This window comes from Chelmon rostratus, chromosome 21 (genome assembly GCF_017976325.1).
Source record: "Chelmon rostratus isolate fCheRos1 chromosome 21, fCheRos1.pri, whole genome shotgun sequence".
Classification (NCBI taxonomy): domain Eukaryota; kingdom Metazoa; phylum Chordata; class Actinopteri; order Chaetodontiformes; family Chaetodontidae; genus Chelmon; species Chelmon rostratus.
In genome coordinates this window covers 12,330,014-12,342,052 of record NC_055678.1, presented here as the reverse complement: position 1 = coordinate 12,342,052, position 12,039 = coordinate 12,330,014, and the positions used below count along the sequence as shown (strand labels likewise).

The window sequence follows — 12,039 nt, the reverse complement described above, 5'->3', positions numbered from 1 at the left end:
GTTGCGTCCTGTTCTTTTTATAGCTGGGCAGCTGAAATGTGAGGGGTCACAATGGGAGGATAAATACAAGGGCCAGCAGGCTCGGGGGGGTGTCGCAGACGAAGGCCGGATCTTCCTCCCTCTCTCTTCTCTCAGCTCTCCTCCTAACCTCAAAGGTAAAAAGAACAGAAAGCTTGATTGATAACTATGAGATGAATGCATTACTTTGATTGGCTTTTTGTGCTACCTGTTGGACATTTTGTTTCTTATACAGCATGAGGCGCAACACAAATTTGCACATGCAGCTGTGAATGCCTTTGTGGTTACTGTGACAGCTAGCGCTATACGTGTCACACTGAACCCACAGACATATGTCCTCTCACTTACCTCCAGCCAACTAAAACTAACTGGAATACCTCACTGTTTTCAATACTACATTCAATATTCACTAATGAACAGCTTCACTTGCACTCTACTTCACATTATGCTTGCCAGTTGTCCCTCAGCATTGTGTCAGTATACTGTATTATTACACAACAAACTGACTCCCATTACTGAGCAGTTTAGCTCATCTGTCGTCAGTGCATTGCTGGTTGTTGCCACACAATGTGATGCAAAGTTTCCAGTCACTCAGGGGTGATTCATTTTTCCAAGTAGGTTCTTGTTAAAATCTGTCTAAATTTGTTCGGGCTGTGTGATTATTAATCTTCCTGTTCAGTGCATAACTTCTGAACAGTGGGGTATGAAGCTGTGAACGTCTGTTATGTAATGCTTTCTTGCGGAGCCATCATGCGTTCATTGCCTTGCGGTATTACACTGTTTATATTTAGTTCAGCCTATTGATAGTTGAGGCACAGACAGGGAGTAAGGGAGGGGTGTGTACAGGAGGTGTGGGGTAGTAGAGCAGAGAAGAGGAATGGAAAGGGAAGGGGGCAGTGAAGGGGAAGGAAAAGGTCAGGGATAAGAGACTAGAAAATGGAATAGGTCATCCACATGCTTGCCATGTATTTTCAAGGGTGGTTACGTGAAGGGTGGGGCAGAGGAGGGTGGAGGGCTCTCTGACACTGGATCCCCTGTGCCGCTGCATGTTGTGCCTGGGGAATAGTGTGTAACCCCAGCACATAAAGTGCTTTATGATGCTGGAGTGGTTATAGCTGCAACAGCTGCAGTTGCACAGTCGAAACACCAGCTTACAAAGACAGACCACTTCCTTCACGTAGTCAACCCTATGCTCTGTCCTCCTTTCATCGTGCATTTGCCCGTACGTTTATAAGAGGAACCACAAACTGAAATGTCGAGCTTTGCAGCATGAGTTTTGTTGAACTTTTCCCCTCACCGCCTCTGTGTAAATTTAGCCCCATGTCTCCCCGACTTCCTCATTATATCATCCTTTGTCTTCCGTCTCCTAACCAGAGTCAAGATGCCTCACGCATACCCTTTCCTCACTCCTGAGCAGAAGAAGGAGCTCAGCGATATTGCTCAGAAGATTGTCGCTACCGGCAAGGGAATCCTCGCCGCAGATGAGTCCACCGGTAAAGCATTTCAAGAAAATGTATTTACTCTACATAGCAATAAAAAAGTCAGTCACAAGTCAGTCATTTAGGACAGCCAACATCTGAAAAAGGAGTGTATTACATTGACTCATTAAACCTTCAACAGGATATAAAGCACACAACAGAGCTGGCAGAGTATAGGTGAACTAAACTGAACATTTTCTGCAACCATCTATAAATGCTCACAAAAGCACACACTTGTGCCGTCCACAGATGGATCCACTTTTCAGCTATCTTATATCTCCACAACTTCTAGGCAGCGTGGCCAAGCGCTTCCAGAGCATCAATGCTGAGAACACTGAGGAGAACAGGAGGCTGTACCGCCAGCTCCTCTTCACCGCTGACGACCGCATCACCCCTTGCATTGGAGGCGTCATCCTCTTCCATGAGACCATGTACCAGAAGACCGATGATGGCAAGCCCTTCACCCAGTACCTCAAAGAAAGAGGCATGGTCGTGGGCATCAAGGTCGATAAAGGTGTTGTCCCCCTGGCCGGAACCAATGGCGAGACAACTACCCAGGGTGAGTGAGAAACAGATTCAGACACAAAGAGAGTAATGAGTGAATGTGTTTTTATACCTTTGTCCAATTTATTTGGTGTGTCCTCTCTCTGTGTCACAGGTCTTGATGGACTGTATGAGCGCTGTGCCCAGTACAAGAAGGATGGTGCCGACTTTGCCAAGTGGCGCTGTGTGCTGAAGATCACCCCCACCACTCCCTCAAGACTGGCCATCATAGAAAACGCCAATGTCCTGGCCCGCTATGCCAGCATCTGCCAGATGGTAAGACGCATCAGTTAGATGCTGAAATCAGGGTCCAACTTTACTTGCACATAATTTTACAAACTTCAGGGACAGGACAGATTTCAGCATATATGTTATCAGTAGAAAACATACCCTTTCAACAAAAATGTCTGTACTAATACCAAATTAATCATATTAAATGACCTTCTATCATGTTATGCATTCTATGTTATTGTATCACCGACCTGCTGCATGGATGTTTGGGTGGAATCCAGAGAAGTTATTTATACCATGTCAGAACATGTTTCTGCACTGTTGCATTGTCTCTCTGAATGCATAACACATACAGTATGTCCACACAGCGGTTCTTCTGTTTTGCCTACAAATTATCAACTTCCCTTTGATGCCTGTCATGCTAACACAGTCATTTTGACTCCTTTTGTCTCTGCCTTCCTCAGCACGGCATCGTCCCCATAGTTGAGCCTGAGATTCTCCCTGATGGTGACCATGACCTGAAGCGCTGCCAGTACGTTACCGAGAAGGTCCTGGCTGCTGTCTACAAGGCCCTGTCCGACCACCACGTCTACCTGGAGGGCACCCTGCTCAAGCCCAACATGGTGACCGCCGGACACTCCTGCTCACATAAGTACAGCAACCAGGAGATCGCTATGGCGACAGTGACTGCCCTGCGCCGCACTGTGCCCCCTGCAGTCCCTGGTGAGCGAGATGCACACGATACTCTCTTGTTGACGTGCAAATGTTGCAGACACAAAATGTGATAAAAACCTTGCTTATTTCCACAAACAGTGAATTCTTGATTGGATAGTTTGCCTGACATTCACTCAGGTAGAGAGAAAAGCTAAACTCTCATGCTCTTCCTGTACAGGCATTACTTTCCTGTCTGGTGGCCAGAGTGAGGAGGAGGCCTCCATCAACCTGAATGCCATGAACATGTGCCCTCTGCACAGGCCCTGGGCTCTGACTTTCTCATACGGCCGTGCCCTGCAGGCCTCCGCCCTCAAAGCCTGGGGCGGAAAGAAGGAGAATGGAAAGGCATGCCAGGATGAGTTCATCAAGAGAGCTCTGGTACGCGTGATTATTGAATAAACATGCTAATAAGAGAAAGTGAAATACTCAGTCCTGTGTTACACATATGCCGCAGCAGAGTTTTGTTCCAAGATCTGTACTAACTGTAAGCGTCAAACTTCAGTACTGTATCATGCATTCAATAATACTGTCCTTTTTGTCTCTTACAGGCTAACAGCCAGGCCTGCCAGGGCAAATATGTTTCCTCTGGAAGCAGCACTGCCGGTGGAGAGTCACTGTTTGTGGCTAACCACGCTTATTAAGCATGGACACTCACCAATTCCCTTTCCACCTTCTTCCCATCATTTTGCATCACCATGGAAAGGCCATGTCCTCTTGTGCACCACCTTACTGCACTTTCACAGCATCTTGGTAGAAAGCGAAAGAGAAAGATGGAAAAAAAAACTTCCTTTGGGTTGTTGCTACAGCTAGGAGATCCTGAAAAGAATGTTCTGCCTCCATTCCCTTATCTTTTATTTTTAAACACCTTTTCTCAGGTGAAGATTCCCACACTCTTTTTACGCAACTTGTACTTTTTTTCCCATGGTCTGATTCCACCAAGTGCAGTATATGATTTATACTGGTGCCATGGAATAAAGTATTTACCCTAACATGTTGCTTTAATTTTTGAGTCTTTGCACAGTAGGAAGCTGCAGCCACTGTAGCCTGATTATATCACTGTGAGAGAAGTAATATTAGTAGCAAAAGAAAAATATGAAAACCAATGCATGGGAGATCAGTATCACATAAGTCTCCCATTAGCAAGTAAAGTATGAGTGCATGGGTGTAAATTATTCTCAAATTTAAAGCTGCACTTCCATTACAGTAAGATGTTTTCCAGACTGAAATAAAACTGCTGGTCTGAGTTGTTGAGCTGAACAAGTTATCTGTTAAACTGTGCTGACAGCAATGGCCTATAGCCGTGCCAGTTACATTATGTCCATTTGTCCAACACTTTGTCCAGATTAAAACAACCGCTAGCCAATATGCAATTTATACACATACCCAAGACAATGAATCAGGACTTTAGTTGGTAGCCTCATCCCCTAACTTTTTATCTAATGTTAACTTAGTGCCAACAGGTCAAAATTTCCACCTGTCCACCATTTAACGTTAGCTAGTTCGCACTAAATGTTAGCAGGCTAATGTTGTAATGTTACACATTTTAATACATTAATGTTAAAATTAGCCGGCTAATGATCTTCCAAAGCTAACTCTATCATCCCCCATGCAGGTTTTATGCCACTATAACCAGCACACGCTGGGGTGATGTCATCTGCTAACTGGGAGTATATTAGCATGCTAAACGTCTGCTGATACTCGAGCTAAATGTTCATAAAACACTCACCTGCACTTTTCACACTGGAAAAATTTACTTAGTAACCTGGTTCTCTAACTTTTCATCTAGCGTTAACTTAGTGCCAACAGGTCAACATTTCCATTTGTCCATCATTTGACGTTAGCTAGTTCACACTTGATTTGGTGAAAGTCTTCCATAGCTAACATCATCATGCCCCATGCAGGTTTTGTGCCTTGTGTATTACCAGCAAATGCTAACATGCTAAATGTCTGCTGATACTCTAGCTAAATGATTAGGAAATACTGGAAAAATACATCAAAAGTTACATAGACACATTTCAAACCACTCCTGCAGTTTAACCTATGTCTCTGCTATGCGCGCATATGCTCAGTCTGAAGTGTGAATTAAAAGGCTGCTTCTGAAGCTTGTGAGCGAAGTACATATGTGCTGTTAATGGCCATAAATGTAAATAGAGCCCATATCCTATGGTTATTTATCATTAACTCAAGACAAAACTGACTGGCTTTTCAAAGAAGATGCATGTGTTAAATGAAGTTTGTATGACATAACAATAGACCAATAGGATGGAGTTGAGCATAATGCAAAAAACATTGTGGTTTTTCTTGCATTCGGCCTTCAATAACTTACAATAAATTGCTGCAATTAGGCTCATAGGAACCAAACACTGAGAAACAGAAAAGCATACTCAAGATCTGCGGTGCAAAGTGGTTTATTCATTGGTTTGCGGAAAAAAATATGCAAATCTGGAATATGACAGGTCTGCATTGAGAATGCAGAGGAGCAACAACTTTCCTGAAAAATCAATCCATGCTCTTCCGAACCATGGTCCTCCTGAGGGAATGGGATGCTCTTCATTGGTTAATAATCTAATGCAAATTCCTATGAGGGTATTATATCAGAGGCATAGAAACAGGAATCATTGCAATTGTTTACTAGGAGAAACAAATGCTTATGTGTAAATGTCTCAAGTACTTGGATAAAAATGAGACAACTGGTTATGTACTAAATGCAATTTTCTGCAGCACTTTGATCATACAAACTCAACTGTAATCACAATGATGTTATACACAAGTAAAATCTAAACTTTGATAATGATAAAATGATTCAAAAGACAAACACAACACAACAGAAGAAGAAGTTCAGAGGTTGTTAGTGCAAAACTTATAGAGCTAAATTGTGCTGCAGGAACACTGTCACTGAGATGACAATGCACACAAGCTTAGTTCCAACAGTGGATACTGAGGAAGGTGGAGGTGAGCTGTCACACACAAAGTTGTCATCTGGATCGTTGCCATTGCTGGTGAATGTCACAAAGCCAACATTTGCCCCCGCCACTTGATCCGTGATCCATTTCTGGAACTCAGACACTCGGGCATAAACTTCAGGATAACCGGCCAAGGCACAGGGAATTCCAAAACTGGTAATGCCAGCCTGGATCCACACTGAGCCCTGTTGGCATTGCAAAGGTCCACCAGAGTCACCCTGAAAAAGGAGTGACAAAACACAAAAACCAGTTGATTGATACTGCTGGTGGCATGTGCAGAATATGGCTAGAATGGCCTCCATCCTGGCCAGTCCAGCTACTTCAAATATTACAACAGTGGGTTATTATTTTAACCTGGCATGCTCCTTTGTTCTCTTGCCCCCCACAGATCATTTGGTCAGTGATGTTTGCTTCTGATACTGAGAGGTAGTTGCATCTGCACTGGTTTTGTCCAATGACAGGAATCTGAACCTCCTGCAGTGGGTAAAAGGTTGGCAAGGAATCTGGGAGAGAGAGTGTGAAATCAGAATTATTTTCCTACTTTTGCACAGTTTTAAGAGGATTTCACTACACTGGAAGTACACCTGAGACTAATGGGAATATGATTAGTTTTGCAGGTATTTAGTCATAACCTGAGTTCATGGGTGAATTAAGGCTTTGACTTAATAATGGCTTCAAATGAAAAGCCTGCAGGATACTCACCGTTCTTTCCAAGTTTGCCCCAGCCAGTGGACCAGCAGAGAGTGGAGTTGTGGAACTGGCTGGAGCTACTTGCCAGGCAGATTGGTCTGATGTAGTCAGTGAAAGTGACGGGGCTGCTGAGCTTCATTACAGCAATGTCATTGTTGAGCAAAGTGTTGTTGTAGTCAGGATGGACGATGACATCGGACACAGTGCGGGACTCCTCATGGACGTTGGGGCCAGCCTGAGTCTCTCTTCCAAAGTAGAGGGTATATGTACTAGGGGTTTTTCTGGATAAAAGAATAGATAAAGCGTAAATACATCAGTCAGCAAAGGCAGATTACAGTCTTGTGTTGCATGATGTCCTGACTTGTCATCATCTTTTGCCTCCTAAATAATTTCAAGAAGATATTTCCTGTATTTGTAGATACTTGGTGGAGAGCACTGAGTTCCAGTTTATTATTGCTGTGACTGCTAAGACAATTCAATGATCGATCACATTCTCTGTGAGTTATCTAACAAAGTGTGATGCACTGGAATTCAGTTGAACTTCGAGTAAAAGCGCTGGAGTAGTCACAAGCAGCCGAAGCAGTTATAATTATTATAGATTGCATGCTTTCTTACTCCCTTGTCTGCTTCAGAGAGTGTAAGATGCACAGTCAGAATGAACAGTATAGTGACAGCACAGTCTTTTTTTAGACTGCCCCTTTATTGTGTCAGTTTAAAATGCAGAAGTATGTGTTTCACCACAGCACAGTTATAGACGCAAGTTTAACAAATTGGCAGTTGTTTTTTGAGATAGTGTACTGTGTGATAATTTCGCTTACTGGACAAGTTAGTAACAAGCAGCATCAAATCTCAGGTTTTAGCAGAATTAGACTGCCGGCGTATCAGTAAATTTCATTACCTCAAATCAGCAAAGGCAAAAAAAATTGTTTTTTGAAGAAAAACAAGAGTCTAACCATCAGTTGACTCAATCATCAGTTACCAAGAAAGGAAAGAACAACTAAACTCAAAATAAGAAAACCAGAGGGCCTGAGCTGACTTACACCATGTCTTGGGTGCACTTTTTCTAGTCCACATCCATTCAAGGTTGGGTCAAACATGAAGTGCCACAGGTGTGTGCAAAATGAAGAACAAACCCGACAGGACTCGAGCAAAAAGAGGAAGAGTCACAGCAATTATCGCTGCTTATTTGGTCAGACTAATAGTCTACCACCAACACTTTCAGATGGGTGTTGAAGTTGCACATAGTGGTTAAAGTTTAACCGATATGTTACATGCAGCTGATGTTTATCAGCCAGGTTCGCCAAGCAGTGGTATCCGCTGATACAAGCTTGAGTTGAAGAGACCTTTATTAACAAGCAGTATCAGATCAGATGCCGGCCATCCGAGAGAGCTTCAGGGTCAGATCACAAGACTCTGCCTTTAACATACAGACAACACAATATATAGCATGGTGTTTTGTCTTACTCCACCCATATCTTTCCTAACTCAAAAACCAGATCATGTTCAGGTCAATTGTCCAACTAAGGAATGTTTTCCTTTGCGACAATCTATATCTACCTCTTTGAGAGGTTTACGTCCGAATAGCCCCTCTATTAACTTTAGCAACTCTGGTTTCCCTTTGCCTGATCTGACCCTACGTGGCCCTACATGGCCTCACATACCACAACTAAAAGTGGTCTACATTTAAACATCAGTTTACCCTGATCATGCTTAATCTAACATCTTTATATAAATCACAGCCATTCCTGAGCTCTGTGACCAAGCCACAAACGTCTTTAACAGTACCTTTGTTATGGTCTGATTTTCCTGTGCTCATATCTTGTGCCTCTCTCACTCTCTCTCTCTCTCCACCTGTCACAGGCAGAGCACAAAGAGGCGGGGCGATCTCCTCGACAGCAGGCTTCCCCAAACGCACCTGCTTGATTTACTCCAATCAGCCTGACTACTTAAGGCACCTCCTGATACACTCCTGTGCCGGATGATTACTCTAGTTACCCTATGCGTGCTTACTGACGACTCGATCTCCCGCCTCTAGTGATTCTGGTATCTCTTGTGCTTCACAGGTTTTGTTTTTGAGCTTTTGTTATACGCCAGCGTGAGATATTCCTCTTGAGCTAATCTTCTCGTTCCCCCCCCCCCCCCCCCCCCTAGTTATCAGGCGATTTTGTGTTACGTTGTTACTTTTCCCGTTGTGGCTGAGTCATTGATTTGTTTTTTCCCCTAAGCTGCAGTGTTTTTCCACCGCAAGGTGGTTTTCTGTTTTCCCCTGTTGTTGAATAAACAACCGTCTCCGAACTACTGCTGTTGGGTCCGGACTCTCCTTTACACTAGCCTAACAACCTTCTCTCCAAGTGTGTTTTTTGGAGCATTATCTCTGGGTACCGTTTTTATTATAGCTCTCTGTTGCTTTGTGATTAAGTTGAATTTAGCTCCTCTGGAAACATTTTTCTGTTGTTTTGTCCACTTAGGTTCAGATCTATCTTGTTTATTTGTTAGTTTTGTTATCAACGCATCTTAAGTTCAGGAAGGACAGTACGGTGATTTTTGCAAGAGCTGATGAGTTTCTCTTACGTTATGATGCAGTGGGCTGCTGTGAGTACCCACTGGTCACTGATGAGAGTCCCTCCACAGATGTGATACCCCACAGGATTGAAGTGTATGCTGACCTGCCAGGGCCATGACCCTGCTGTGGCATTGTCACCACCCACGATCTTCGAGTTCAGAGGCGCCGATCCACAATCTGACGGAGCACACGCAAGCGTGTCAGTACAGTTCCGCTGATTTGTGTGGTCATTCCTAGCCATCTTTATTCAAAGTTGCTCAAGTTCGTTGTGATTACAGTGCATCTGAGCGCATGAGTAGTTGTATTATCGAGAGCAATTGCATGGCTGTATGGAAGATATGAACTGTGAGTGCACTTACCCTGAGCCTTTGACCCTGTTGGAAAGAGAGATGGAAAAAGACACTTACATCTCAATGCCTCAGTGGGTGGGTGTTTAATTTTCCAGTATACTACAGGTATTAGTAGTGTCGAGTTGATACTGCATGTCTCACTACAGACACAAGGTGGCCCCAAAGTTCCAGCTGCTCCCTTTACCTGCCTCTGTTGTGAAGCGATGGCTCGACATACAGTGCTGTTCAACATTGCAGGAACATTTTGTTCATATTTTCTTAATAACATTATATTAGTAGTTTACTTAGACATTTCCAGAGTGGTGCAAGACTTTTTAAAGTACTGCGCATCACTACAGCATTTTGGTGCTGCACATTAGTGAACACGAATGAAAGCACATGCTGGCATTTTATAAAAACAATGCTATGCTATGCTTCATTGATTGTAATAAATAACAATGAAAATAAACATCCTGGTTTTTAAATGATTCATTTCAGTCATGTTTGTCTGGCATTTACTTTTATTATGTGGTTAACTGAAGCTTTTTCTATTTTCAGTTGTTATGTGGCACTATGTCCTCTTAACATTCAAGTCCACAATATGAAAAAAGAGGTTTTCCTTTGATGGCCAGACATTGTAATGCTGTTGGAACAGGTGTGTTGACAGACTTCACCAAAGTACTGTGCTAACCAACAGGAAGAAGCACTGCCCAGTTACTCACACTGGCTTTATTCACTGTCACAGTTTCATACATGATGCTGATTTGCATCAGGACAGTTACAGCATATTGCACCGGCACAGGTGGTTATTCTGGGAGATGAATGTAAATTGGTACAGATATCTCAAGATGGCCTCTAATTTTGTTAAGTGATCAATTTCACATTAAAACAAAAAATAAAAATGTTAAGAATCTGATGGTTTTCCGGTCGATATTTATGGCTAGTTATACAGAAAACAAAATATAACCAAAATAAATAAGAAAGTGATCTTACATCTAGTTTAACACCATTAAATCAATCAATCGAATTGTAGAAATATGTTCCTGCAATATATAATTGCAGTCTGTCTGTGAGCACCGTTAATTGATGGCTCTCGCTATGAAGCCACATTCACATCATATTTACAGGTGGTTTTAATAGTCTCCTCTGTGTGTAAAAGAATAGCAAAAAAATGTAGACATCAGACACCAACAAAACACAATCAAGTACAACAAAACCACTAACTATGTACATCCTCAAAAATGGCAATAAAGTTGGACCAAAACATCTCTATCATTGATACTGAAAATTAAACATTAAAAGGAGGATTTATCAGGTTATAATAGATGATAAACTGTAAACTAATAGTAAAAGCTCACCTTGATGACTGAGGGCTGCACACATCAGAAGCACCCATACGTTCCAGGCTGCCATACTGTGCTGTCACTGTCACAATGTCACGACTGCTTTGCCTTCAGCAAGTACAGCGTCTCTCAGTGCTATATACAGCAATAACTCCCCAAACCTGTTTTTCTTGATACCTTGGACAAACAATATTTCATCCACCGGACAAGCTCACGTGTGATGCTGAAATAGTAATTGTCTTACCCACAATAAATCATCAAGTCTGTCTTGGTCACCAATATATGTCACATTATGGTCAGAGTGCCTTGACAGCATGTCTGGTGGCCTTCTGTTATGTCATACATATGATAGCAATAGTTATAAGAGCCTGCGTCCTTTTTCCTCCTTGGTGTACAGTCATGAACTCCCTGACTGTTTGTAATGGTGCTACTTTAGTTCATATCTTCCCCCAAAGAGTCAGTGATGTTTTATTTGGTATCTGGAAAGCCCCCGAAGGTGTTTTGGTTTAAGAATAAAAGCCTGTATATTATGTTCACAAATTATACTGCAGTTACTGATGCAAGTGTATAAGCATCATTTTTCAGGTTTCACACCTTTGGCTTCAAAATTACTATGTGCCTCCTAAATAGTCCCAGGGCAAGCGTAACACCTGATGTTCAGTGAGAAGAACCGATTGCCGCTCCCACAAATTCCTTCAAAGACCGCTGCCTCAAAATGTCTTCACCTCTCTCTGTTTCACATTCTTTTAAAGAACAGTCAGCCTAAAGTCTATCCACATTTTTCTTCAGCAGCTTGATGGGAAGTTTGACAAAACCTCATGTCTGTCCTGTATGTGTGAAACGTGCGAGTTAGCTTAGTTAACTGGCTTCAGATTTGAAAGAGGTGTTCATCTTCTCGTCTAACTCTTGGCAGTAACAAATGATAATAATTACATCTCCCAAAATGTCAGATTATTTTGTATACGTAGTGTCATTATAAATTCATCACTGTAATCTTAATTTTTTTAAAAAAAAAAGTCCTTTAGAGACTGCCCTTTCTATGGGTCTATTCTGTCTGTTTTTTTAAACTATGTTAAATAGTTTAAAAAAACAGACAGTTAATAAAAGATAGTTAATAAAACAAGAATGATTTGTTTGCCACCCAGCCTCCTTCATGATCACTCATCA

At 42.3% G+C, this 12,039-nt stretch overlaps 2 protein-coding genes across 2 annotated transcripts; one reads left to right on the top strand and one right to left on the bottom strand.

Annotated features, from left to right (window-relative positions):
- Nucleotides 1-58: 58 nt before the first annotated feature.
- Nucleotides 59-3,973, top strand: aldoab (aldolase a, fructose-bisphosphate, b). The gene is made up of 7 exons (XM_041962211.1): nt 59-155; nt 1,393-1,511; nt 1,789-2,055; nt 2,155-2,315; nt 2,735-2,993; nt 3,163-3,362; nt 3,533-3,973. The coding sequence occupies exons 2-7, from the start codon at nt 1,400-1,402 to the stop codon at nt 3,623-3,625; spliced, it is 1,092 nt and encodes a 363-aa protein (XP_041818145.1). The 5' UTR covers nt 59-155; nt 1,393-1,399; the 3' UTR covers nt 3,626-3,973.
- Nucleotides 3,974-5,376: 1,403 nt separating this feature from the next.
- zgc:123217 (uncharacterized protein LOC641414 homolog) lies at nt 5,377-10,978 on the bottom strand. The gene is made up of 6 exons (XM_041962773.1): nt 10,888-10,978; nt 9,560-9,574; nt 9,209-9,377; nt 6,650-6,918; nt 6,302-6,450; nt 5,377-6,165 (listed from the first exon to the last, which is right to left on the bottom strand). Exons 1-6 carry the CDS (start codon nt 10,940-10,942, stop codon nt 5,845-5,847), a joined length of 978 nt encoding a protein of 325 aa, XP_041818707.1. The 5' UTR covers nt 10,943-10,978; the 3' UTR covers nt 5,377-5,844.
- Nucleotides 10,979-12,039: the final 1,061 nt, after the last annotated feature.